The sequence below is a fragment of the Anser anser genome, assembly GCF_964211835.1.
Source record: "Anser anser genome assembly, chromosome: 1".
NCBI lineage: Eukaryota > Metazoa > Chordata > Aves > Anseriformes > Anatidae > Anser > Anser anser.
Window position 1 is genome coordinate 106242444 of NC_139720.1, and position 25957 is coordinate 106268400.

A 25957-nucleotide genomic window follows, 5' to 3' on the forward strand; every position below is an offset into this window, starting at 1 on the left:
AGTATTGAAGTAAAAGAAGCAGTTAAAGTAGTGAACCCTGGCTGAATTTTGAAATACCTCTTAATCATGTTTAGTAAATGAACTGCATCTTTAACAAAGCAATCGGGGCATGTTCTGGATGCGTCTTGCTCACTTGCTTGAGTGCATGTCTGTTGACACTTCTTGGTTTGTTTTGTAATGTGGAGTGCATGTTTATGAATTACAAACAAAACCTAGCGCAAGTACTTTCGACGTTTTAAGTATTTTTGTTAGTGGGGCCTGTGCTAGGCATGAAACGTCTTCTTTGGAAATATATTTGAGTGTCTGTTCTTTGTCTGAAAAATAATCAAAAATACAGATTATATGAGCCTTCAATATTCATTGTTATTTACCTCTGCAAGATTCAGCTGGTTTGCTTTGTGATTGCTTTTCCAAAGGAAATGATGCATTGTAATCAATTTACTGTATGCAGTTTTAAATGTCAGGGACATTTTTGTTACTTAACTAGCAGACTCATGCTGAAAGGGATGATGCAGGCTTTTTGACGTAAGGCTATTTTAAGGATTACCTTCTAAGAGATTTCAGGTTCAACATGTCTAAGCACAGTATATGCTTTCTTATTGTTTGCTTTTTGAATTTAAAGTTGAGTGGCATTTTAGGCAATAGCTAAAATGCATGAATTGAGGTATATTTTTGATATTTTATTTCATTCCATCACTAATTTTCTGACAGTTCTTTTAAATGTGATAAGTACACGAGCTATAGCTGTGATCACTTTTGAGTACTGACACTGTTTGAAAGTTCTTGGGGAACAGTAAACATTTCTTTATTACTAAAATACGTATTTGAGTGTATAATTCAATTAAAATGTCACAATCATAAAATGTTTAAAGAAGAAAACTGTTTTTTTGCACTAATTTGAGAAAAATAACTTTTTAAATGGAACTCCATGTAGCTTTTGTAGATACTTAGGCCTCTCTTCACTGTTGGTTGAGTTTATTTAAAGAGCTTTTCTAGTCACCTTTGAACCCAAATGATTTCTCCAGATGTACAGAAGTGAACAATGTAAAAATCTTGCTGCTTCAGCAGAACAGGATCCAGCTGGCAGGGAACTGGATCTGCAAGTCATTGGTTACAGCTGTGTTTCGATTTATGTGATGGTTGAAAAAATAAATTACTGGATTAAATGGCTAGAAAGAGGACTCTTTGTTTAGCCCTTGTGTGGGGACTGAAAGTGTTTACGGTGCTGTTTTCTACAGAGCCTTTGCGAAGTAAGCTGGACAAATAGACTTATTCAAAACTTCTCTGAAATGTTGCGCATTCAGCTTTATTTCTTTGCAGAAGAGACTGTATGTTTTTGTGTAATGCTGTCAGCCAGCAACCGTTTTTAAGGTCTCCTGGCCTTTGAGAGTGGTGGTAGCATTTTAGCAATGTCTTTTAGGCATTGCAGTTTTATCACTGGAAGGCAGTTTCCTTTAGTTAAAGGTTTTTAAATGCATCTCTTGGCATGCACACAAATACATGTAGGGACTCTGTCAAACTCATAACTTTTTAATGGGTTTAATATTTCAGCTTTGTATACTACTTACCTTTTGCTCTACATAATAATGTTGATGTAACTGTAAATCTGGTGCACAACAATTTTCAGAGTAGGCGCAATGAAATCAGAAACTAATGCCAAGTGTTTGGATTATCGTATATCTTATTTTAATGTTTTAGCAATGTAGGTGAATAATTTCTTCAAGACGGTGATTATGTCTTATTACATGATATCCTGATTCTGAAAAGATTTACATGCTTAATTTTATTGAAGAGTTCCACTGCCTTTGCTAAGGCTATATTGTGCATAGAGCCTATCACAGCTTTGTTAGCGATTTTACTAAGAAGCGTGCTAATTTTTTTTTCATGTTCTTCTAAGGGCATGGCTCTGTGAGGTCCTGCGAGCTGCCTTTTCTTTCTGAAGGTAGCTTGAGTTGAAGGAGTTCAGACGTAAATTCTCGCTGTGAAGTCCCGACTCCACTGAAGTCACTGGGCATTTTGCCACTGACTTCTCTTACGCTACAATTTCACCTCTAGAACTGGATTTTAATGCTTTTGCTTATAATAAATATCACAAGACCCATGAGCAATTTTTCTTAAGTGGTGCAACTGTTTGTGAGGTGAGAGGCTACCAAACGTGAATAAAAGGTTTGATATTGGACCAGTTTTAAAGGCTGCTTGCAGATGCTATGGAAAGATAAATAGTAGCATATAACTTTCAGTCACGACAGACAGTGACCATATAGTGCATTTTTTAAAGCTTTAGCTGGCTTTCAACATAATAGATTGCAAAGCCAGGAGCTTTTCAGCACTTATATCTGTTTATTCAGCAATATTTCCTAGCAATTATTTTAGGCTGACCATTTAGTTTCATTTTACAGTCATAAAGCAGTCAGTAACTGTAGCTGGGTATCAGTTACATTCTATTTATTAAAACATTTCTAAAACCGAGTATAAACATGGAGAATTCTGGTTGCGATTAGATCATAATTGTTGTTCTATTGAGATCTAATTACTTCTCTGAAAACATTTTGCACAAATCATTTTCAAAGGATTGCCTTTATAAAATCCTACAAAACGCTGACCAAGAAGAGCTAAATACCAGAACAGAAGTTCTTTTCCAAGTCAAAAATGAAATCAAACAAGTTGGCCAAGTTCCATCATAAACCACCCTCAGAAATACCAGGGAGAGAGGCTTAAAATATTTCTAATAGAATATTTCCCCTCCCCCTTTTTTTATTGTTGTCCCCGAGCAGCATTATTACATTAAGAAGCATGCGACAGAAAGTCGTGGTGATGCAGAATAAATAACCATAATGTATCAAAAGCAGACAAAGGTGTGATTGATCTGTCTGGAATTGGCAGACTCTTTCGCTGTGTCAGGCTGTTTCTTTGATCAATGAAGGTATAGCCTCTGACCCTTAAAAAAAATCAATGAGATTGATTGAAAGGAGAGAGGGAACTATGAGAATGCAGGATAGCTTTAACCTTCACTGTCTAGAAAATTTAAAATATTCTGGTTTTGCAGGCATTGAACCTGCTATTTTGTATTTTCTGATTAAAAAGGTTTGCTGTTCCTCAGCCTTCTTTTGAAGCCTCTTAAAACGAGCCTCTATAAATGGTATGTTGGAATGTTTGTTGGAAATGTTTCTCTTCAAATCACATTGTTAATAAAATAAGAGAGTTTTTATCTATAAAACAAAATTCTACCTTTCATTAATAGAATACCTTTAATTTCCTTTAATAAATCTGATTCTTATTCAACATGCAGGAATCCAAGTATCAGTGCTCAGGAAAACAGTTCAGATAATTTCAGTGATGCTATTCATTTGAATAAAGATACTTGAATTGCCCTATTTACAGGATCAGGCCCACTGCTGATTGCAACAGTAGCACGAAACTTCAGCAGGGAGGAAAGGTGGGGGGGTGGCTTCAGGGAATAAACAATATATTTTGATGATCTTGTTCCACGTAATCTTGAGGTTTTATTGATTATATATGTATTTATACATACATACCTAATTATTAAGGAAATAGTAAAGATGTCATATTGAAAAATTTATGAAGTGAGAGTTTTAAAATACTGCTCAGGACTTTACGTCTTTTTTACTGAATAGACTGAAAATGCAAACTTGGCTATTAAGTCAAAAACAGTTTTATGAACAGTTGTTTAATTTTAGTACTGGGCCCTTTCTTCACCTTGTGCTGATGCTGTATTAAGCAGTAACACAAAGCAATTAATGAAGTAAGGCTAAAAAGTGTTCATAAATAGAAAACATAATTAATTCATTATTTCATGCTTCTGAAGCTAAAAATAAAAAGAATAAATATCATAGTGGTTAGTTTTCACAAAAAAATTACTTTTTTAACTAAAAATGTCAGTGAAGTCAAAGTCTATTGAATAGTATTCATATACTTTCAAAGTAATTCAGACTGCAATAATTTGTGCTGTCATATGTCTGTGTTTTAATTAAGGGCAGGTAAACTGACAAGTCAGCAAGGAGACTATAATAGTGTTCCCTGATAGGAAGAAGCTTACACAGGGAGAGAAGGATATTGCTCTTTTTCCAGATTTTTGTTTGTATGATTTCCTTTCTGTAATAGATGGTATAGAATACATGTATTTTTAATTCTGCATGATCAGGTGGGAATTTCAGCCAAGTAACAAAAAGCACTGTCATTAAAAAATAAGGCAAAATCCAGATGTAATGTTTCTAAACAATAAATTTAAAAGAGGGTAGATTTTTGTGATAGATCAGGGACTAGATAGATTGGGATTTTTCTAAAGTCCTCATCCCTTTGCTGTTCATTGGTAAGGTGAGGAGGTATTGTTGACAATCATACAAAACTGTGGCATATGCATAGCTGCCGGTCAGTCTAACAGCCTCATTCTTTTCAGTTACTTAAATGCTACAGTAAATGAAGCTAAATTGTTTATTTAATGGGTATCCATTTCACATACACCGTGATGAAGGAACTTCTGCTCTTAAAAAAAGAAGAGGGATGAGGGTATTACCTCCCACTGTAGCACATTGAAAATGTGAAGATGAGAACTGCAAAATCAAAATAATGTTTGATATTGCATTTCTCCCTTCACCTGAGACACACTCTGATTCTGCTCCAGTAGTGTCTAGTTCTTGTCACCCCATTCTCTTAACATTATTTTTTTGTTATTCCAGACAATCTTTAGTTTTTGCAAAAAGTATGTATTAATATAGCAAATCACCTTACTCTTGCTGTCTGAGAAACAAAAGGCTCATGCTGTATTTGAATGGGTTTTGACATCTAAAATTCACGTCCAGCCTCACCACTCCTCCTTGTCTGTCCATAAGTAATAATACTGGAAACACCTCTTTTTTTTCTCTTTTTTTTTTTCTCTTTTTTTTTTTCGGGGGGGGGGTGCTTTGGTGAGGGGTAGTGATGGCTGCTACTCCCATTCTGTTCATGTACACAAGCTGCATCTTTACAGTGTGGATGTGAATGCTGTCCCCTTGTGGATGATGCTTAAAGTCTTAACTGCTGCCTGCAAAATTGAGCAGTACCCTTCAGATAGTTCAGTGTGCCGTCTGGTGCTTCTCATTCATTTAGCATTACTAAAAGACAGTATTAAGGTTCTTTTTGTATCTCATCCCTCTGTCAGCTAAACCTTTCCCAGAAAAGATGTGAAGCTGAGGTCATTTTTTTCCATCTGCGAGGGGTCAGTTCCTGCAACAAAGCAGCTCCCAGCTGAGGTATAAGCCTGTTAGAAGGCTCCTATGCTAGCAGCTGAATCATTTTCGAGCCCAATTTTTTATATTTCCACTAATGAAAACATCTGGATCGTGAAATGCAGCAATCGATCTCTGATGCTAACCCGCCCGGGGCGGCACACGGCCCTGCCCTGGCAGGTGCCATTCCCCCAGACACCTCCCCTGGCCTCGGCCTCTGCGGCCAAGCACCTCGTGCTGCCTCTATACCCACTCCCAGCGCTTCCAGGAGCACAAATGCCTCCCCAAAATGCCACTGCCGTGGCACAGGGGCAAAATCTGTGACCTGGCATTCACAGCGCCACGTGGGCTGGGGCTGTGCACTCACTCTCCCCAGCTGAAAAGCAGATCCGTGGTTAAAAAAGGTGTGGTTGAGCTTGGAAACAGAGGCAGTGCGCACAGACAGTGATGTAACTGTAAATGTAATGGGGCTCCTTTCACTATTATTATTTGAGTCTATCAGCAGAATAAATCTAATTTGAGAAACCAAAATTCTGCATACCTGCTAACCATCTAGTAACATTTCTTTCCTCCTGAGAAACTGAAAGAGGGATATGTGACAATTGCTAAGGCATTTTTATGAAAAGCTTTTCTCTTTTCAGGATTTGCACAAGAATAAAAATGTTAAATTGATGAAATTTAATCTTTGCATAGCAAGTAACAATTACAGGCAAAATTTTAAAGTGGCTCTGCTCGTGTTCAAAGCCGATGGCTCTTTTCTCCTTACATTGCGTGGGGATTTGCTGCACCATGGAAGCACAAGGTGACTGGTTGGGCGATTCCATGAAATTCGAACGTGCATACAAAAATGTCTTTTCAACTTTTTCACACTTGCCCTCAAACTGAAAATGGACTTTCCTAGTGGTTGATTAACTAGAAACAAGTTGTTCCTAACTAGGTTGGGTGGAGAAGAGCTGTGTGGTGTTGGATTAGTGGAAGGAGAGTGAACGGCTTGTTTAATTCAACTAGTCTTCTATTTGTAATCTCCAAGGAAACAGCTGAGTTGAATGTTAATTAAACAGCAGTCTTTGATCCACCCAGCCACTCCCGGAGGCATAATAATATGCGCACACGCAGCAAATATATAATAGGTGCATTTAAAGGAGTGCATCTAACCTTACCATATTCACACTTGAAACATTTCCTGCTGACCTGTTCTTATGTCTTTTAAACAAGGAAAAGGAAAATGGGGAAAAAGGCTAAGCTAAACTTGGGTGATCTGAAAGGTAGGGCAGCAGAGCAAATATGAGCTCCCATTTTAAGGATGTAGAAGGGTTAATGATTAGAAGAGTGGAATCAGGAAAGACCTTAAGCCCAGATCTATGACAGTGGTAATTGAGCTGATTGATTACGACATCTCGTTTCAGACGACTATTGATTTAATCTAGTCTGCAGTCCCATTGGCCCCAGAGGTGCTCCCGAGTGAGGCTCAGCACTTGAACCTGCGTACTCTTCCCTACTCACCATGTGGATATAAATTTCCAGAATCTGCAGCCATTTATAATTTTCACTCATCTTCATGCTTTTATTCAAATGTTTCTAATTTTGGCAGGCTAGTGTTTTTAACCATTGAGGGGGCAGACACAGGGAAAATGAGACAGCACAGATTGAAGAGGTGTTTCTTTTTTGTAAAAAAAAAAAAAAAAAAAAAGGCAAGACGGAGAGCTGGGGCTATGTAGCTAGTATTTGCATCTGTTGTTTCTGATTCGCAGAGCTAGCAAAGGCTGCTTTTGGAGGCAGTCCACAAAGCTGGGCTATCAGTAGGCAGTTTGCTGTACACGCACGTTCAATTATTAAAATAGTAGACTTTTTTTTCTGTCTGATAGCCATAGCGAGGTCATGACATTAATTTATCCAGGGTATTGTGGGTAACTATACAGAAAAAAAGCATAAAGGGCACAGATGCTGGAGCAGCAAAAAATGGATGGGTCTGAGCAAAAGGAGATTAAGAGGCGATGACCAATCTAATGTACGTATAGCAGTAAGAAGCCGGCATCCGTCACAGACTATTGATGGCAATAAGTATTTTAAGCCATGCTGTGCATGTGTTAATTTTTTTTATACCTCAGTAACTGCTAAGCTGAATGCTGTAATCCTGTATTTTTTCAGTTTCCCAAATCTGATTTCAGTCTTGCTTTTGTTGTCTCATGCTTGGCGCTCTCCTCTCGCTCTCTGTCTCTGCCTGTGGGTGTGTGTCTGTCTCCGTCTTTGCCTTTTCCTGAGATCACAAACTTAACTGTTTCCTAATTGTCTACTTTCTCCCGTCCTTTATCGGAGACATTAATTACTGCTACAACAACTGGTCATAAGCCTATACGAACCGGGGACTCGGGGTGGGCACCCTGGCACCGTGGCTTACTTTCTTCCCTCCGGACTCATGCGACGTTTTCCGAGGACCTCGCCCGCGAGCGGGTGCCCTTGGTGTGGGCTGCCAAATGGCCGCCTTGGCGGGGCTGCGGCGTGGCGCTGCGTCCTGGGGCCTGTCTGCCCGGCTGGGGCAAGCGTCCCCACCGTGGCCGGCAGCCTGGGGAATTGGCTGGAGAGCAGCGCCGTATCACCTGCCCCCCTTTGGCAAATAATTTTTGTACTGAGAATCGCGGCAGCACTGTGGTGTTGTCTGGGAAAATAATGCACAAATTCTGCTCGTGTAAAATGGGAAATGCAGAAAGATTGTCAGCGCCGTAAGTCATTAAAGTACCTTGTCTTAAGAACAAAGGAAGGAGGTAAAAATGCAAACAGTAAGTGTGCTCTGTAGGTTTTCATAGCCTGTCATACAACCTGTGCCTGTTTCAGTTAGCAGCCTCTGTGCTTTGTTTTGCATTGTATGATTTATATATACCTCTCGAGTTCGTGTGTGTGTATGTATTTGATCTACATGTGTATGCACAGACTGCTCTACCACCACAGAGTAAATAACATACATGTACATACACCAGTGTAGCTCAAATGTGCATTTTCAGTATTTCGTACCGTAGTGCGTGTGCATTGCCATTGTTCTCTCACAGTGCTCCCTCGGACTCAAACAGCTTTTTTTTTCCTTTTTTTTCTCCTCCCAATTAAAAAGTCTGAAAAAAAAAAAAAAAACCTTAGTCCAGTTAAATACCTACTGAAGTCCAGGAACTTATGATTTCAGCACAGTGAATGGTGATTCAGCCCCTGGCAGTGTTTTGGCTATGAGACAATTCCTACTTATAAAGAGCACAATGAGGGTGGGGGGAAGATAGCATTAATTTTGAGGAAGATTAATATTAGTCTTTTTAATGATCATGATTTTCAGAAGAAAAGAACCCTTATAGCTATTGAGAGCTGTTGTGTCCTTCCCACTAGTATTTATGCAAGCAAAGGAAAAAATGAAGAAGGCGTAGAATAAACTCCTAAGTCTGTTCAAGAATTACTGGCATTATTTCTCTCTACATCACGTGTGAGCCTGGGTTGCCTGCTATTCCTGAGGCAGAGGATCGAGGATGAAAGTCTGTGTGTCAGAGCCTGTTTTCACAACTGCATTTGGAGATCTGTCTTATTGATTAGGAAAAAAAGGGGGTGGGAATAGGAGTGTGAGGTGAGGGGAGGACCGACTGACTACTGGCTTATTGCAGCTCAAGACATTTTCTTCCGGAAAGATGTCAAACAACTGAGACACAGCAACAGAGGAAGTAGAAAGGTGGAAAAATAAGAAGAGGGACCCTTTGGAAGAAATGAAGGCATTCCTTATGAGAGCCTTGAGGCTTTTTTTTTTTTCTTCTAACATCTGACCCACAAGGGCTAGAGTGACAGCGTCATGCAAATGCTGCAGTCCAGCAGGTCTGAGAGGGTGGATGCTAGAGAGTGAGTTAATGTTAATGATGAGTGCAGTGAAAATACCAGCCGATACCACCCCCTCCACACACAACCGCTCTGAGTCAGCATCCGCTGCTTTGCCTTGCCTTTTTGTGCGTGCGCGCGTGTGTGTGTGCATGTGCGCGCGCATGTGTATGTGTGTGTGTGCGTGTGTTGGTGACCGTGTGTGTGCATGGGAGGTAAAGCCAGTCAGTCAGTGAGAAGCAAAGGTACGTTTGAGAGCAACTAAAATCTGACTGATTTCCATCTTCAGAGCATCAGATGTATTCCCTAAAGAGGATGGGTCTATGCGATGGGGGTGGTATAATTATGTTAATGTCATATTTATAGAGGGGAGAGATTTTTCATTCTAATTATTGATTTGAAAGCTGTGGTCAAAATTGTTTGTTAAATCATGATCAGCTTGAAAGAAAGAAATGGAATGAAATCTAGGGACTGCTATACATATATATATATATTCTCATATATATATTTTGTTTCGTTTAACTATTTTGTGTCTGAGGCATAAGTGATTGAATGGTGCACAGTGACAAAGGAACGGCTCTTATGTAATGTTGCATTCTATCATCTACTGAAATATTTTAAATAAGTCAAAATGTTCTGAAATTTGAAGTAGCCTTCTGGAGGGGAGGGTGAAGGGCAGGGGTGGGGGTGGGGGGCACTGGCAAATCTTTTCTTCAGCAGTGCTCTCTGTGCAGCTTTCTTGTAAATGGATGATTCACCTGTTCGACCAGCAGAGATTCTAATTCTTCCCCCCCCCTTCTTCTCTTTTTTCCTTTTTAAAGCTGAACGGCTTCCCGAAGAGCACTGAGTTTTCTATACCAGATTCTGCTCCAGTGGCTAGGACCTTTATGGCTGCTGTTTCTTTTGCTCTGGGCTCTGATGGAGGAAAAAATAATAATAATAACACCGTGGATCCCGTCCCTAAAGTAGAAATTTTCTTTTTCCTTCTGCAAACAAGGCTAAAGATCGGAGGAGAATGAATGCGAAAGTAATTCGGGATCGTGGTCATGCCATTAAAAGTGTTCGGCTTCAGAACGAAATTATTTGGGAAATCCTATCATTTCTTCTTACTGTATCGACAGTATTTGAAAGTTGTGTGTGCTTTGAGTAATTTGGTACAAGTGACAACAATCTCTGCATGTCAGTGTTTTCTACAGTTTATGGAGCGAAAGCTCGTTTTGACATTGGAAAGGAAGAAGCTTTTGCTAGCAGTCTGTAGAAGGATTAAATGTTGAACGTGGGGAAGAGCAAAAAGTAAATACATGCCCAGAGGTTATCCTTGCATTGAGAAGGGGTTTAAAGTACTGTGTAACCCAGGGCCCACCTGAACAGGGGGACTGAAAGTATAATGGGGAAATATATCAATTAGAAACTCCTTAACATGCATTTAATCCTTCTTTACGGCATTAAGGGAAATAAAATAAAATTGCTACTGTATGAATCTGCTGGAAGAAGCACATTTTAACCCATTTTTAGATGCTTCCTTCCGAGGCATTATAATATGGCTACTTGTGTGTCAAGGCAGTGAAGATTTTTGCTGTGTTTTGATTTTGCTTTTCAAAAGTTATGGACTGTACTCTAAGAAAAGTCTGTTCAGTCAGCTGATACATTGTCTTGAATGTATGTATGTGTCTTGCCTGCTTATTTGATCTTTTCTGCCCCCTACGTGAAACTGTGGTGTGTTTATTTGGGTGGGAGGAGGGGTTGTTGACTGGGGGGGTTGTTTCTTGTTTTGGTTTGTTTTTGTTTGGTTTGGTTTGGTTGTGTTTTCTTTTTTCTTTTCTTTCCTTTTTTTTTTTTTTCCTACAATAGCAGTGAAAGTTTTGCTGACAGCGATTATGACTACTAAACAATTCAGATTATTGGAAGACGAATTCTACTGGATCATATCAGACTTTTCCTAGTCCCTGAGACCCTAACTTGTGAGGTTTTTTAGCAACAATCACAAGTCAGGCTCTTGGGACCTAGGCGGAGGGGAACCAGCAGCTTTGGACTATGATTGTTTCTCTGCAGAATTTAGAGAACCAAAGAAGCTTTCCCTGTCTGGAAGGGAAAAATGAAAACATACCTTTGTTAATATACTGGAAAATATACAAAATGTGAAGCAGCAGACCTGTTCCTAAAAAAAAAAAAAAAAAAAGAACCTGTTATACATTGTGCAACTTTAGCGTGTTACATATTTATGCTGAGAAAACTGGACTAGATCCCATGTAATATTAGTATTAAAATTTAAACTGAATGCCAGTTTGTACCTCCAAAAACAAAAACAAAAAACCAAACAAGCAAAACCCACCAGATACTGAAATATACAAAAGGCTTTCAACCATAATATTATTATTATAGACAATACTGGTAGATAATTACCACAAAGTATATTTTCAGCTGTATTGTTACAGCATTTAATTAACTTTTAAAACATAGAACACACTGATGCTTGAGGCCTAGAAACATTCATTCTATTGTTGTCTGAGAAATGATTTCAGTCTACAGGAGAACTATTGCTAAGCTTTTCGTGTAATATGGGACAAAGATCGTTTTATAGTTAGTTGCCATTATTTTTCTTTGTCTGAGTGAGAACACAATATCAAACTTAAAATATTGTCTCAATTTACATTTTAATCTGATAGAGAACATTGGTGTAAAAATCATACTACAGCATTAAGATGATTTTGCAAACAGAATCACATTCTGTGTACCTGTTAAATTTAAACAGAGCTGGCAGTACTCTGAGAACCATACTCAACTTCTAACCTCTTCATCATTTTGCATTTTTTTCCCCACTGGCAAAAACTGTGAGTTTTAGGTACTTACACTGACTTTGCATACGAAGATTTACAAGGGCATTAGTTAATATTAAAATTAGTTAATATTTTATACGTGGGTTAGTTCTGATTCATTTTTCTCTGTTTCCTGTGTCTAAACCAAGATGCTGCAGGACCTTGTTGATACATCAGACTTCCCTGAGACAAAGGCTTCACACGGATCAGGCATCTAAACTATTTGTTCATTTTAGAAGCGGTATTTTGGCTGCAGTGTTTTTTTCCCACTTGTGTGGGAGGAATTATGTTTTATTGTAAGCATCAATACTATTGTTAAAATAAACTGTTCTTATCTGCTACTATAATACTTTTTCTTGTTGTCTTGTTTTCTTAAGAGACAGAAACTGTGCTGTACACGGTTTCCAAGTTGCTCAAGATATAATTTGTGTTTAAATAGTCATAAAAATATTGTCTTGCCAATTATAATGATGATACAATTCCTGTAAATATGCAATTCTTTTCTTCATAACCATCAATTCCACATACTCAGAACAGTGAAAAGAGCTACTTGCAAATGTTCAGACATAGAGGTAATTTAATTTTTTTTTAAACACAGATGTGTTATTGAACATCACTGACATCTATTCAGGCAATATTAAAAAAGTAGACCTCAATCTGTATATGAAAAAACTAATTCACACAGCTAGGTGCTACACCGTTGAAGTAGTTCAGTAGCAACTGACATGTATTATGTATAATAGTCTTCTGTACTGAAAACAGTATATTGAAGGTACTGATCAGGTGAACATGTACTCTGTTCATTCAAGCTATATAATGAGATAAACATATTGTGTGTAGGTATATGCATGTTGGTATACAATTTAAATTACGCATAGTATTTATCAAAATAAAATCCTAACAGATTTAATCAGATATACAATGCACATGTCTGTATACATGAAAGACTTTTGATTGCATTTATGTTTGAGTCAGCAAAATTTACTTGAATGCGGATGGTTCACATTCGGTATTCATTTTGCTTTTAGTACTGTACGTACAATGAAGGTGAAACTGTAGTGCAAAATGTCTGCCTCTGTCAGAAGCCAACAATCTGAAGATTTCGAGTATTTTTTGCTCTGCAGTGAGTGTGAGAATAAAATGAGCCATGATAAACCCCTATCTGGCTTATTGGGTGCTACAGCAAAAGCTGTGAATATGCAGTACTGCCTTTGCATTACTGCTTGAACTGTGACAGCTCTGGTGGCTCTTCTCTGCCCATAGTACTCACTGCTGCCCCTTGCCATAGAGATTAGGTTGGTACGGTGCCTTCCTTTTTCTCTCCTCCCTCTTCTTCCCCAGTTTCAACACAGCAAAACCACCTCTGGTGCACATTAAACTCCTTGTGGTGGGGCAGAGGCGGATGGAGCGGGGGAGAAGCCCAGCCTTTGCTCAAGCAGAATTCCCACCAAGATCAACAAGACATCTCCCCGTCCTGGGACTATGTGACAATGTCTGCAGACACCACATAGAAAGCAGTCTTATTTATGCTGTGACAGTATACGAAAGCTGTCTCTATTAGTGCAAATAAATAGAAAGCATCTTTGGTATACTATGCATAGATATATGTACAGAATTTCAATATACTCTCATTTCTATATGACTTTTTGTTCTTCCAGTACAAAATGCTTCTAAATGCTATTTAATATGTGATTTCAGAGTAATCAGCTTGTGCTACAACAAAAACAAAAAAAAACAAAACAAAACACAAGCTCTTGCAAAGGAGAGAGAGAGAGTGAAAATGATGTGTGGTGCATACAAAAAAGGAATGATATTAACAATTCGATGAATTCCTAGTTGGTAGACCAGACTGAGCCAGACGCATATATTAACGGCTGTCTGCTGCTGATGTGAGCCTGCTCAATGCGGTGGAAATGAAGGATCACCTAGTCTCTGACACCAGCTTATTTGTACGTTTTAATTTTAAAAAGGAAAATCACTGTTTTACATAAACATCTTAACCCCTGCATGATTTTCTTTCTTTTTTCCTCCCTCATATTGTTTGCTAATTTACTGTCAACTTAAAGTGCTGTTTAGCTACAGCCCAACAAAACATCAGTCAAAAAGGAGAGGGAAGTATTAGCTTCTCTTTTGTCTGCCATGTACAACTGGGTTATTATTATGATAATTGTCTAGTTTAATTTTTAGTCTTCATGAGAGATGCAACAATTTTCGAGAGCTTCATTTCTGAAGCATTTTAAGTTTTAAGAAGATACCATTTCATTTTAAACCTAACCCAAAAAAATGCTTTACAGACCAAGCTAGGGTGATTTGATCAATACCTTTCTTTAACCTGAAAGTCTTTAGTGCCTTAATGTAGTATTACATATATGGGACAGGATTTCTATTCAAACCATATAAACACTAGGAACCATTAATATAGTGTTAAAGACTGTTACATGAGTCAGGAGAATTCCAATCCAAGATAATTACTGTTGGAATTAGAGGAACGAATATTTTACTCAAAGTTGTATAACAAGAATCTACAGTTACCACATTTCAGAGCATTGCTCTACTCACTTGATGAAAAATGTCAATTTTTCATCAAAGTTTATTCATTTTCATCAAAGTTCATTCAAAGTTTTTTCAATCAAAGTTTAACCAAAGATGTTATACATTTCCATGGGTAATGAAAATCAGCACATTCACGATTAGCTAACACAATGTTTTCAGTGTGTTAATAAGCAGTGCAGCAAAAAATTTCTGTAGGCAGTAAAAGTAGCCATAATTTTGATTTGCCCGTATGATGATTGTGCTCAATTCCTGACTGGATACTTAATTTCACACTGAAATGCAGTCATCTCCTCTAAGGAACTGTCTGTAGTCCACAAAAAATAAAAAATAAAAAAGAGAGAGACAGATACGCTGTCTGAGCTCTACAGCTAGCTAGGTAGTCAGACAGATATACGTAACAAAAATATCTGGAATCCTATAAAAATGCCATCTGAAACCATCACTCACAGAATAGAATAAATTTATTTTGTTATGTTCCAGTATTTTTGTCCAATGTATCTGAGACATTCATCACCTTGTTAAATTTTTTCCTTGTTTGATATTTACAATAGGCATCTTCAAAGTTTGTTGATTGTTGAATGCTGCATCACTCCATTCCCAAGCACCACCAGTTATTCTTACCTGATAGATTATATTCTTACCAGCATCTAGCTGTATTAATTTGTGTGCAAAGCTATGTTTTACTTACAGTGCCTGAGTAACAACAGGTGGATGGACTATGGAAGTGTATGAGAGTAAGTGAACAAAAGATTGTTAAGACCAACACTGATAAAGTTATTTTATCTTTATAAACATTTTTAACCTAATAAGCAGGTATTAAAATTAATCACAAAATCATCCAGTTGATTATACACTAAAGTTTATCTGGTAGGCTTTCAGGATTGCTATCTTTACTCCTGTTCTTGATTATTTAGGAATTAAGGATTAGTCTGTAAATGCATGATAAACTAGATACAGTAATGATCACTTGAACAATACAAGTATCCTACAGGGAAAAAGGCAGATAATATTCTGTATTTTTCTTCTACTTGTGAGTGGTTACAGCTGGGCTGTGATTCTCTGCAAGGGGCATATTTATTTAAATGGCCAAGCAAACCAATGGGGTTGTGCTGAGCAGTTTAGGACTGGTAATTTTGGCTATGGTTTTGGGTGGGTTTCTTCCACCACCACCATCCCCACCCCCAGCCTCTTTTCTTGGATGTGTGCGTGTTGTGCATGGGAAGGTATGAAGGAAAAACAGCTATTCAGCAGAGACGTGTCCCACCCCTTTAATTAAGGTTTTCCTGGACTGTAAAAACACTGGCAATGTGTAAATCCCATTTGGTGGTGTTTTTTTTTGTTGTTTTTGTTTTGTTTTGTTTTTAATTTATTTTAACAGAATCTGAAGTATTATATTAAGAAACCACAGCATTGAAATGATATGAAAATAGTTCCACTAGTAAGTCACTAGATACTGAAAGGGTTGGATGGCATCGGCACAGAGCCAACTGGAAGATTTTTTTTTTTTCCATTTAATTCCTTTCACCTAGTAGGCTCCTTAAGCATTAGGCAGAACCCAGTATGTGGCTAAGTTATTGCTCTAGTGTTCACACAAAAAGCACAGTCTTAGCATTTGTAAATTTTCTTCAGGGAGGTTTCTAATCTAGACAGCATTTGCGTTTGGGGATTACACCACAGTCTGTTCCCCACCACCTCCCCCTCTAACATGTAGCCCTTTCAACTTCTTCAAAGAAGTGGCGAAAAGTAGGTTCTTTTATTAATAGCAGAAAACAAACCGACTGCTGGACTTCCGTGGCAGAGCTCACATAATGCGGCAGGGTGGGAACTGTAACAAAGAATGCTTGAATGCACTAAACGTATAGTGAAACCCCATTTACATTCACTGATGGAGCTTAAAGTACAATAAATGAGAAGTTTAAAGTAGGAATAAGCAGGACCATGAAAAGACTTCAGTGAAGGTAGATACTTCTTGAAAAGTTTAGCACAGGATTTAATTTCCAACTCAAGCCTTTCCTAGCAGAATGCATTTCTTCATAATACATCCCTTTACTCAAAGCATCTCCACCAGATGAAGGTAAATCAGATGAAGAGAGTATCTTCAGTGCATAGAAAAGTAGATTGTGTTTATCCAATTTATATACTGATTTCCACACAAGTGAGACAGTTAGCAGTGGACCAGTCTTCATGGTTCACTGTCTATTCTTCTGCACTCTCTCTCCTCTACAAAGTGCCTTTGATCTGAAAGAAACAAGTTTGTGCCTGGAAATAAGTTTGATTGTGAGATCCTCCTGTGAATTCTAGTTTTACTTCTAAAATTTATGTATGCATGTTGGTATATGTACACAGTAGAACTAGATGAGTTCATTGTTTTTTCTGCCAAAGTTTATTCTGGGGGATAGAATGACAATATTACTAAGTAAAGGCCATTACATTATACTGCTGTCACCTCTCACCTTCCCTTCATGTCCACCAATTTAATCAACTCTGCTTTAGACCCTCCACAGCTCCAGTGTAAGGCCCTACAAGATGCCAGCTTCATTCTCCCGAGTTTGAATTAGTCACACTTTCACTTCTTACCTTTATGTGTCTCTGCGATAATTCTCCCCAAACATGAAAAACACATAAATTGGCCCTACCTGTAACTTTTTGCAGAATCTGCATCGCCTCCCTCAGCCCTGTTAAGAAACAACCAGTTGTCAGAGATGATATATTAGGTTACTAGTTGTAGCAGGCTGCTAGTGCCACCCAGTGACCCCAGTCCTGCCGGGGAGCTGGGCAGCACCTCATCCTCTCTATGGGCCCCGAATAGCACCACCATCAGCAGTGAGCTAGCCTGCCGTGTAAAATGGCGGGGGCAGCCATTTTGTGGTCAGCTTCACAGCTTTTCACGCAGGTGGAGGGTTCATCTCTGTGTTAGGAAGATTTCTCACAAGGCTAAATTTCTCACAGTGCTTACAGTTTCTTCTAATGTATTTGTATACACACTGGAGTACTTGGTAACTTAGTTTGTCTGCTAGTTTTTAGATAAATGTAGGAAGTCTTTTAGATCACCGTAGGAGATGATGCTGTTCTGGCGTTTATTATGTCAGCAAAATACTGTGGATATTAATTCTCAAATGCATGCCTCATACTGAAATAGAGAAATATGGTCAAAATATTGATGTTTTAGAAGTCATTGGGGCACCCAGTTCTAAAAATAATAAATAAATAAATAAAAAGGATGAATATTTGAAAGGAAGACTGGTTACCAGTGTAATGCTGGAAACCTCTCCCACTGACTCACAGGGTTAGATTTCTTGTGGGTGTTGCCAGTATCTGGCTATTGCACTTTGGTAGGCTTTTATGAGTTAATAAATTCCAAAGACTGCAGTTTGGCTTTCTAAAATTTGGTGATCATTCCTTAAATGCTAGTGGGAAATCAAAATTACTACATGCAATAACTAAAACTTTTTAAAACCCTTCAAATGTTTCCAAACTGCAGCCTACGTGCTCTTCTTTTCTACACCAATGGCTGAAGATTCATAGTTACTTCCTGGCACCCAACGTGACTGTGAACTATTCACTTCAACTCTGTTTCAGCGAGTGAACCTTTGCTTTCCTTCCCTGAAACATTGGGTGTGCAGACCCTGAAGTCTTTTGCACGGGGACTGCTACTCACTAACTGTGGTGAGCAGAGTGGAACATAGACTTTGGTTATAGCTCTGAGGCTGCAGTGTAATGCAATTATGATAGTGAAGCATTCAGTGGTCAGTGTGCTATTTTTTTTCTGTGTGTTTGCACCAACTTATAGCTGTGCCTGGGAAGACAGAGGTGCACATTTAAACAAACCAGATCTCTTATCCCAATATTCATCTAGTCTCTGTTGAGACTCTTCAACTTTTTTTTTTTCCCTAGATTAATAACTTTAAATGCTCCCAATGCTTTGCTACAGTAGCTAGTAAAACAACAACAAAAACGTAGCAGCTCAAAAGAGTCACTGAGGTCAGCATTTTTCTAAAAATTAGTCTTACATGTGTCTCAATTCTATATTACTTGGCTATGGCCAAAAAATCCTTCCCTGACATCCAGCTCAGATTATGAAGTGACAGCAGACTTTAATATCTGTGTCAGTCTTTTCAGTGGACTCTCCTGTACTGTCGCAGAATTTGTACCTCAATACGATCCCATATCCCCTCTGCTTCTAGGTACCATTTGCAGTTCACTGCACCATGAAACATGGTACTGCACAAGGCTTGCACCTTAAATGCACTAAGCAAAGAAGAGAGTCAGACATCTCCTACTTCTTTCCTCCATTTTTTATTTTTTTTTTACCTTGCTCTCCTTCCATGTGTCTCCCACACATAGCAGAAATATCATATGTCTCCTGCCAAGGCAAACTCAATCATCTAGTCTGACTTCCTCCATAAAATATGCCAAAGCATTCACCAAGCAACTCCCACATCAACACCAACAATTTCTGTTTGGTTAACATGTATATTTTAGGATTCAGGATGGCAAAGAATCCATAACCATCCCAGTAGTCTGTTACACCACTAATAAAAACTTAGGCTTTGTTTCTAATTGGAAATTGTTTAGTGTCAGCTTCCAGCTACTGATTTATTTATTAATTTTTCTTCTTGATAATTTAAATTTTCATTTGCTATCATCTCTTCACTTTTTCATTGCTAAATTAATGAGATTGTCTTCAGTTCCTTACTGAAGATGGCTTTTTGGATAGATCAGATCATGTCACTATCTTTTTTTTGTAAACCCTTTCCAAATTGTCAATATCCGCTGCACATACTAATACCAGGACCAGACACCCAATGTTAGGAATAGTATCATTACGTGTGCTAGTAATTCTTCTTTTCTTTTGCTTGACTTACTCATATATCTTGTTTATTTTCTCATTCACTCCACTATACTGAGGCCACAAGTGTAGCTGAAGATAAAGAGAGAAATAGATTTGAAAAAAGCTTGTCTGAGCTACTGAAGGTGCTTAATTCCAGTTGAAATTAGTAGGAGTTTAGCACCTAAACTGTTAGGTAATTCTGTTACCTTTATGTAAGCAAAACTTTATGTCAAGGTGACAACTAACAGAATTAGCTCATCAGTGTTTGATTAAATAATAGCCAGGTAACTTTCAACCTCCATTATTCTATGTATTGAATAAATTGTGTTTAGTTTCAAAAGGAAATGACAACAGGTGTACTATTCTTACTATTTGAAAACTTACTTGGTTCAAGCATTTTCTTACTTCTAGTATACTCAAGTTACAGAAATAGATTGTACAGATGGATTAAAACATACCCATGTGCTGAAACCAGGCAATCAGTCTCACATTTTACAGGTATTCATCCAAAGAGCTAAGACACAGTTAGCTAGAGGATTATTTTTAATGTGTTTCTTCCAAGTTCTGTAACCAACTCCCTTCGCAATGTTTATTTGTCTGATCTCAGTAAATCTTCAAGCCTACATGTTTTATCATTTCTCTGTCAAGGCTTTGGGAAGGAGAGGTGTGAGAAGGTTGATCCTTAGATAAGCAATCCAAGTTGGTTAAGAAAAGAGATGGCTGTCATCTGTAGCCTTTCCAGACATAGCAGCACAGTCTCAGACAGTCACCTGAGTATTATCGTTTTGTCTCTACTATAAATCACAGTCTGGTAATGGCCAAGGCTGACACCTTGACATTTTCAAGAAGAGTAAAAGACCTGATTTGAATGGAAATCAATTTCATTTCACAAATCTTGGGATACTACTCCAAACCTCATCTTGTTCTTTTTTGTGTCTTATGCAGAATTTCCATGATCTCGATAAAGGATTAGTTGTGTTTTACAATGACTTTCATTTCCAACATACAGTTTAGTATTATTGAAATATGTGTGCATAAGCAGTGCATCATGGGACCTGTTTCTATGTAGGCGTGGGAAGGAAACTCACTTTTCTGACAGCCTGTTGAAGGTGGTGGGCACAGCTCCCTTGGGTGATGGTGCAACCTGGAATACCTTAACCTTTTACCACCTCCACAGGCAGTAGGTAGCTTGCACTCAGATGGAAGTAAAGGAATGCCTCAGAGTGTGTGATCTCATGTCCCTTTTCCTGTGGAAGTGAATGTATGTGGGGTGGATTACCCAAAACTGCTCCTAAGAAGTAGCAGTACTGGTACCCCAGGACTTCCTGTTGTGCAATAAACCTTCATGCATGTAATTGCCTTTCTTTCTTTTTCTTTTTCTTTTTCTTTTTCTTTTTCTTTTTCTTTTTCTTTTTCTTTTTCTTTTTCTTTTTCTTTTTCTTTTTCTTTTTCTTTTTCTTTTTCTTTTTCTTTTTCTTTTTCTTTTTCTTTTTCTTTTTCTTTTTCTTTTTCTTTTTCTTTTTCTTTTTCTTTTTCTTTTTCTTTTTCTTTTTCTTTTTCTTTTCTCTTTCTTTTTTTCTTTTTTTTTAATTTTTATTTTTCTTCCTTTTTTTTGTCCCTATCTGTAAGAACACATTGTAATGGCAAAATATCCCCATTCAATGAGGAAAAGGAATGAGCTTTGTAATTCTAGCACCCATAATACCATTGAACTAACAAATGTAAGTAAATACTATCCAAAACCTGCCTTCATCCAGCTGTCTGATATATAACATAACAGGTCTTTCAGAGGAAGGCTGTCTGTGGGAGCAGATCCATTGTGTCCCAGACTAGGTATTGCACATAGCTTCTGTCCCAACTGAAGGCTTTGAGGAAGCACCAGACCTCCAGTGACTGAAGGTCCAAAGATGACCCTGAAAGATTCTTTCCAATTGTTGCATGAGGAAATATCACACTTTGCAAAATGTCCATTTTCTCATTCAGCAAAACAAAACAACCTGGAGGACACTTTGATTAAAAAATAAATAAAAAATGGGGGGAACATGGCATGATATAATACACATATGATAAACTAAGCCAACTGAACCTAAATTTGCCAACAGATGCATTCCTGAGGTAAGCTGAACAAGGAAAAACATCCTTAGCTTACAGAAGATTTAAAATGTCTGATGGTCATTCCATGTTTAAGCCCCTTGAACAGAATAGTGTGAAACATATAGACATGTATATAGCAACAGGTATAAAATCAAAGGTAAGGATTTTTCTTTCATTCTGTCTTTCTTGCCTGCTGCAAAATACTCATGGAAAAACCCATAAGAACCTCATTAAATCCATGCATGTATACCACAGACCTAGTGCATCAAATGACTTTCAAAGGCCATAGATATGTGATGTCTAGACACTGTCCATTGGTTTTATCTCAGCACATCTTAAGAAGCAGCAAAGCAGAGGGTGCTGGTGTGGAAAGAAATGTTAACAATCTAGCAAATTGCTAGCGTCTAGCCCAGATTTTTTTCTCTCTGACAATAGCCACTAGCACATTCCCAGGTAAAAAGATAAGATCAGGACAAGTATAGTGATATTGCTCTGCTGTGTTTTCCTGCCCCCTGGAGACTGTAATCCAGAGACTAATAAGTGGTACCCACCCTTTTAAGAGCCCTTGGCAGACTTTTTTCCTTTCTTCTATGCATTTGTTTAATTATGTCTGCTTTATTTGCGTCAAGCCTTTTGGTACCTTAATAATAGTGTCTTTTCTTGATTACAAATATCTCCATGTTCTGCAGATACATTTGTGACCGAAGGGGACTGAGAAAGTGTTGGAGCCCTCCGTAAGTAGTTTGCATAGACTTTCAATACACTACCCCTCTATGCAGCCTGCATTGTTATGCCCACTTAAATTGTTTTCTCTGTTTTCTTAACAGGTAGGATTTGTAATGTGCTGTTACATGACAGATTTTACCTGGGGACAGTGTTTTTTTTTCTGATATATACAGCTTATTGGCAAACTTTTCCAGCCACACACTGTTCTGTACAATGAGAGATTTAAGGTAGATTACATGAGAACTGTGATATTTGGTGCTGTGATGTTCTCATGACTGTTTTTATCAGTGCAAATGATGTCCTGGAAGACAAAGGCTTCTTGCAGCCTTTTAGTTTCCATAAAGAAATTCTTCGGTCTTGGGAAACTCCAAGGGAGCTTTTGTCATTGGCTTCAGTTGCTAAGATATCATGAAATGTAAACGTTTTGAAGAGTGGCCACCATTCTTACAAGGCACTTACTTAAACTATTTCCACTCCCCCAAAGCTCCATACCACAAGGTTGATCCTTTCTTACTTACATATCCCCAGATTACAGGGGGGACAGTGTAATGCACACTGGCAGGCATTTCACACCATAGCAGCCCTTGTCAGAACATCATACCTTACAGAGTCACAGATTTTCAGGAACAAGGTGAAAAGTTTGCAATGACGCCTGTATTAAAGTTGAATGCTAGCTTTGGAAAGGATTTTATATCATCTATATTAACAGACTGAAAGGCTCTATTTAGATTTAAGAAAATAAATACAACATTTAGCTAGTTTACTCAGGATCTAAAAACTGCAACAAAAACAGAAACAAATCAAGGAGCCTCACTGTATATCATTTAACATGATGCAAAACTATCCTGGCATATTTTTAATGGAACATGAGTTTAAATATTAACTGCTTAGCTTAAACAGAGATTTTAGCTTTTGATATAGCAGCTTGATTGGGTGATTTGTGTAGACTATACATGCACTTTTTAGAGTAACCATAGCATCACAATTTGTAAAGTGTGATTTTATTCAAGACTGTCTGAAGTAATCAACACACCACACCCCATTTTTAAGGTAGTCATTGAGTTCTCGTTCCAAAATCAAAATTTAATATCTAGTAATAAGTGCTGATTTTAGGAGGATTAGATCAAGTAAAGCTACTCTGCTGTATAATGCCTGTTCATTAGGACATACTATAACATAGTTGATGAGGCCAATCAAAATGGGCTCATATGGTTACGTGATATTTCTCTCAGACCTGACAGCATAGTAAAAATGTTTGAATTTAACATTAGTTCAGTGCTGTGCTGAGCAATCTAAGTAAGAAAATACAATACAGCCCATATAAAACTCATCCAGCTCACCCACGACAGACTAGGCCAGTTCTCCATTGCTATCTCCTTTGCCTAGTCATTTATACTGTGCACAATAAGGGTGGCACTTTTCTCCCATTTGACACTGGGATGTTTAACTACACAATGCAGTAGAAAAGCAGCTGACTGCTTACCAGCCAGCTCAGAAAACTAAGAAGCTTTTGGTTGAGGTAGCCCCTGTGCCCAGCACACCCTTCTAACTGGGCTGTGCTGCTGGTGGTCAGCCCAGTGCCAAGCCCAGGCTGCCAGACCCTCTGGAGAGGCCCATGGCATCAGTCAGCTCAGGGCTGCCTTCATCCTTGGAGCACAGGGAGCACCTTTGCCTCTGCCTGTCTTGTGTGTCCTGGGGGGCTTGTGTCACATATTAGAAGTAGTGAAACTTACTTGTCCTAATGATAATGACTGCTAAAGTTAGTACTTGGGACATCAGAGGAGCCATACATCATTCGAAATGTTCAGAAAATACAGAGAATCCATAGGTTTCTCATGCTCTTTGCCCTAGTCCACAGGCCCCTAGGCCCCAAGTCCACAGGGTCTGTGTGACATATCTACCAGCCTCACTAGATGTCTTAGGGCACTTTAGGGTATCTACAATGACAATAGACACCTACACATAGGAAACTGAGTCCTGTCCCATCCAATTGGGCTTCCATGAATTTCACAAACTAATTACTTTTTTTCAGAAAGATGCATCTCCCTTAAAATATTGCAGTGTGACTACCACAGCCCATTTCATTTTTGGAGTTTGTATTTTCTGCGGAAGTGGTCTAAAAACTCGGCATAGTGAAATCTGTCAATGGATGCTTGTATGTAGCTCAGATTTATGTAAGCTGGAATTTCATAAACAGATGCAAATCCAGAATTTCACCACTGTCACTGCTGTAATGGTCAGATCCTCATTCCTTTTCCTTTTTTTTTTTTTTTTTTTTTTACTTCTTCATTTTTTTTAAGTTGATTTTGAAAGGTAGGTCAGCCTCTAACATTTCTACCATGACAAAATTGTGCTCTCCTTTTCATTAATTGGTCTTTTCCTGCTGTTTTCTACAAACTTCAGAAGATCAACTGAGGCACATGTTTGGATTTCAGATGTGTAAATGAATACTGTGTCAGTACTCTACCCCTCTCATAGATGCAATGAGCAGTTTACAGTGTACAGTCTAGGGATTTGTTAGTGATAAACATGCCTCTAACATCACAGATGAGGATGTTTGCTTCCTCTCCAGAAACATCTCCAGTTATAATAATGGACACATCTGAAGTACAGCTAATAAAGGCGGCTCCATTATGTAGTGGTACCACAAACCCACTCTGGGGCTGTCCTTTGCCTCAGCCCCTGTGTGAGTCTGTCTTTCCTCAGCAAATCATTGTAATTGAGAGGGAAAGGGCAGTTCACAGTTTTTGGAAGTACTATTTCAGACTGTCTGCAGGCTCAGACGGGAAACAAATGCATTTGAGTAGCAATGTCAAATTTTTCTTTCTTATTCCATGGATGAAACCAGGGTATTTTGTGTTTTGCTTCTTTAAATGGAAGCAGAACTATCTGGGAGATAGTTCTTTGTAGTAAAGATTGAGGGGCATTGTTAGAAAATTTCTCTCAAAAATGAGTTATCAGTTTCCTGATTTTGCTGCTTGAACAATGAATATCAGTGCCTTAAAGCCAATTTCCAGCAGCTACAGAAGACTCCTAAAATCCTTTACACAATCTGAAGAGACTCAGCGCATTCTCAGACTGGTTGAAAAGCACGCTACTAGCATTTCAGAAATACAGAGTTCAACAGAAGAAAAGCACAAGGTCATTTATATTTCCAGTGATGAAAATGAGGCCACATTCATGAACAGCATAAGCAAGCTCAGGTCCTCTGACTTTAGCAGACCTCTCTTACACCAAGTGTCAGGTTGGCTTATTGAAAATAATACTGTGGTCCCCCTTAGATCCACATTATTGCTAACAAAACCTGTGTGTGTATAGAAAGGTCATGCTCAAATTCTCTTTAGATACCAGACACCTCTACCAGCTCAATCAAACTACTCTCTGGACTGGGTATTAATGGTATTTACAAGGTCAGGACACTAGTCTTAATGTCTTAAACAATATTGAGATATGGAAAGACCAACATAAGATGTTGCTTATGAATTTTGTGTTTGTTTGTTTTGTTTGTTTGTTTTTGTTTTTGTTTTTTTGTGTGTGTGTTTATGCTGTTTGATTTGTTTTGTTTGTTTTGTTGTGGTTTTTTTTTACATCTTTAGAAAACGTCTAGAATACCATTAACTTTTTGGCTGAATGAGTTTTTCTTCTTTTCATTACTTACACAGCACTGTGCAGTAGCGATTGATACATAACCCACTTCAGAAGGCAGCATACCTGAATGCATATTACTTATTCAGTCAGCACTATGACTAGAATGAGAGCTTTTTCTGAAAGAGGAATGCCAAATCTGGACTTCACTTTACAAAAAAAAAAATATATATATATACAGGGTAAAAATATGAGGACAATAATATTTCTTAATCACTCTCAGGTTG

At 38.2% G+C, this 25957-nt stretch overlaps 1 protein-coding gene across 22 annotated transcripts in view; it reads left to right on the forward strand.

Moving 5' to 3' along the window:
- Positions 1–25957, forward strand: part of LOC310892820 (uncharacterized protein) — a 460614-nt gene that overhangs the window by 357036 nt on the left and 77621 nt on the right. For 16 of the 22 annotated variants that reach the window (XR_014578472.1, XR_014578473.1, XR_014578474.1 and 13 more), the window contains one exon: positions 9887–12230. Coding sequence is in view for 2 of the 22 variants with exons in the window: in XM_083821049.1 (XP_083677175.1) it covers positions 12031–12181 (151 nt within the window). In the remaining 20 variants the exon portion in view is untranslated. Of the gene's footprint in view, positions 1–3; positions 9311–9886; positions 13627–22048; positions 22094–25957 lie in introns of those variants that run through there. The other 6 variants (XR_014578488.1, XR_014578489.1, XR_014578490.1 and 3 more) reach the window with 6 other exon arrangements.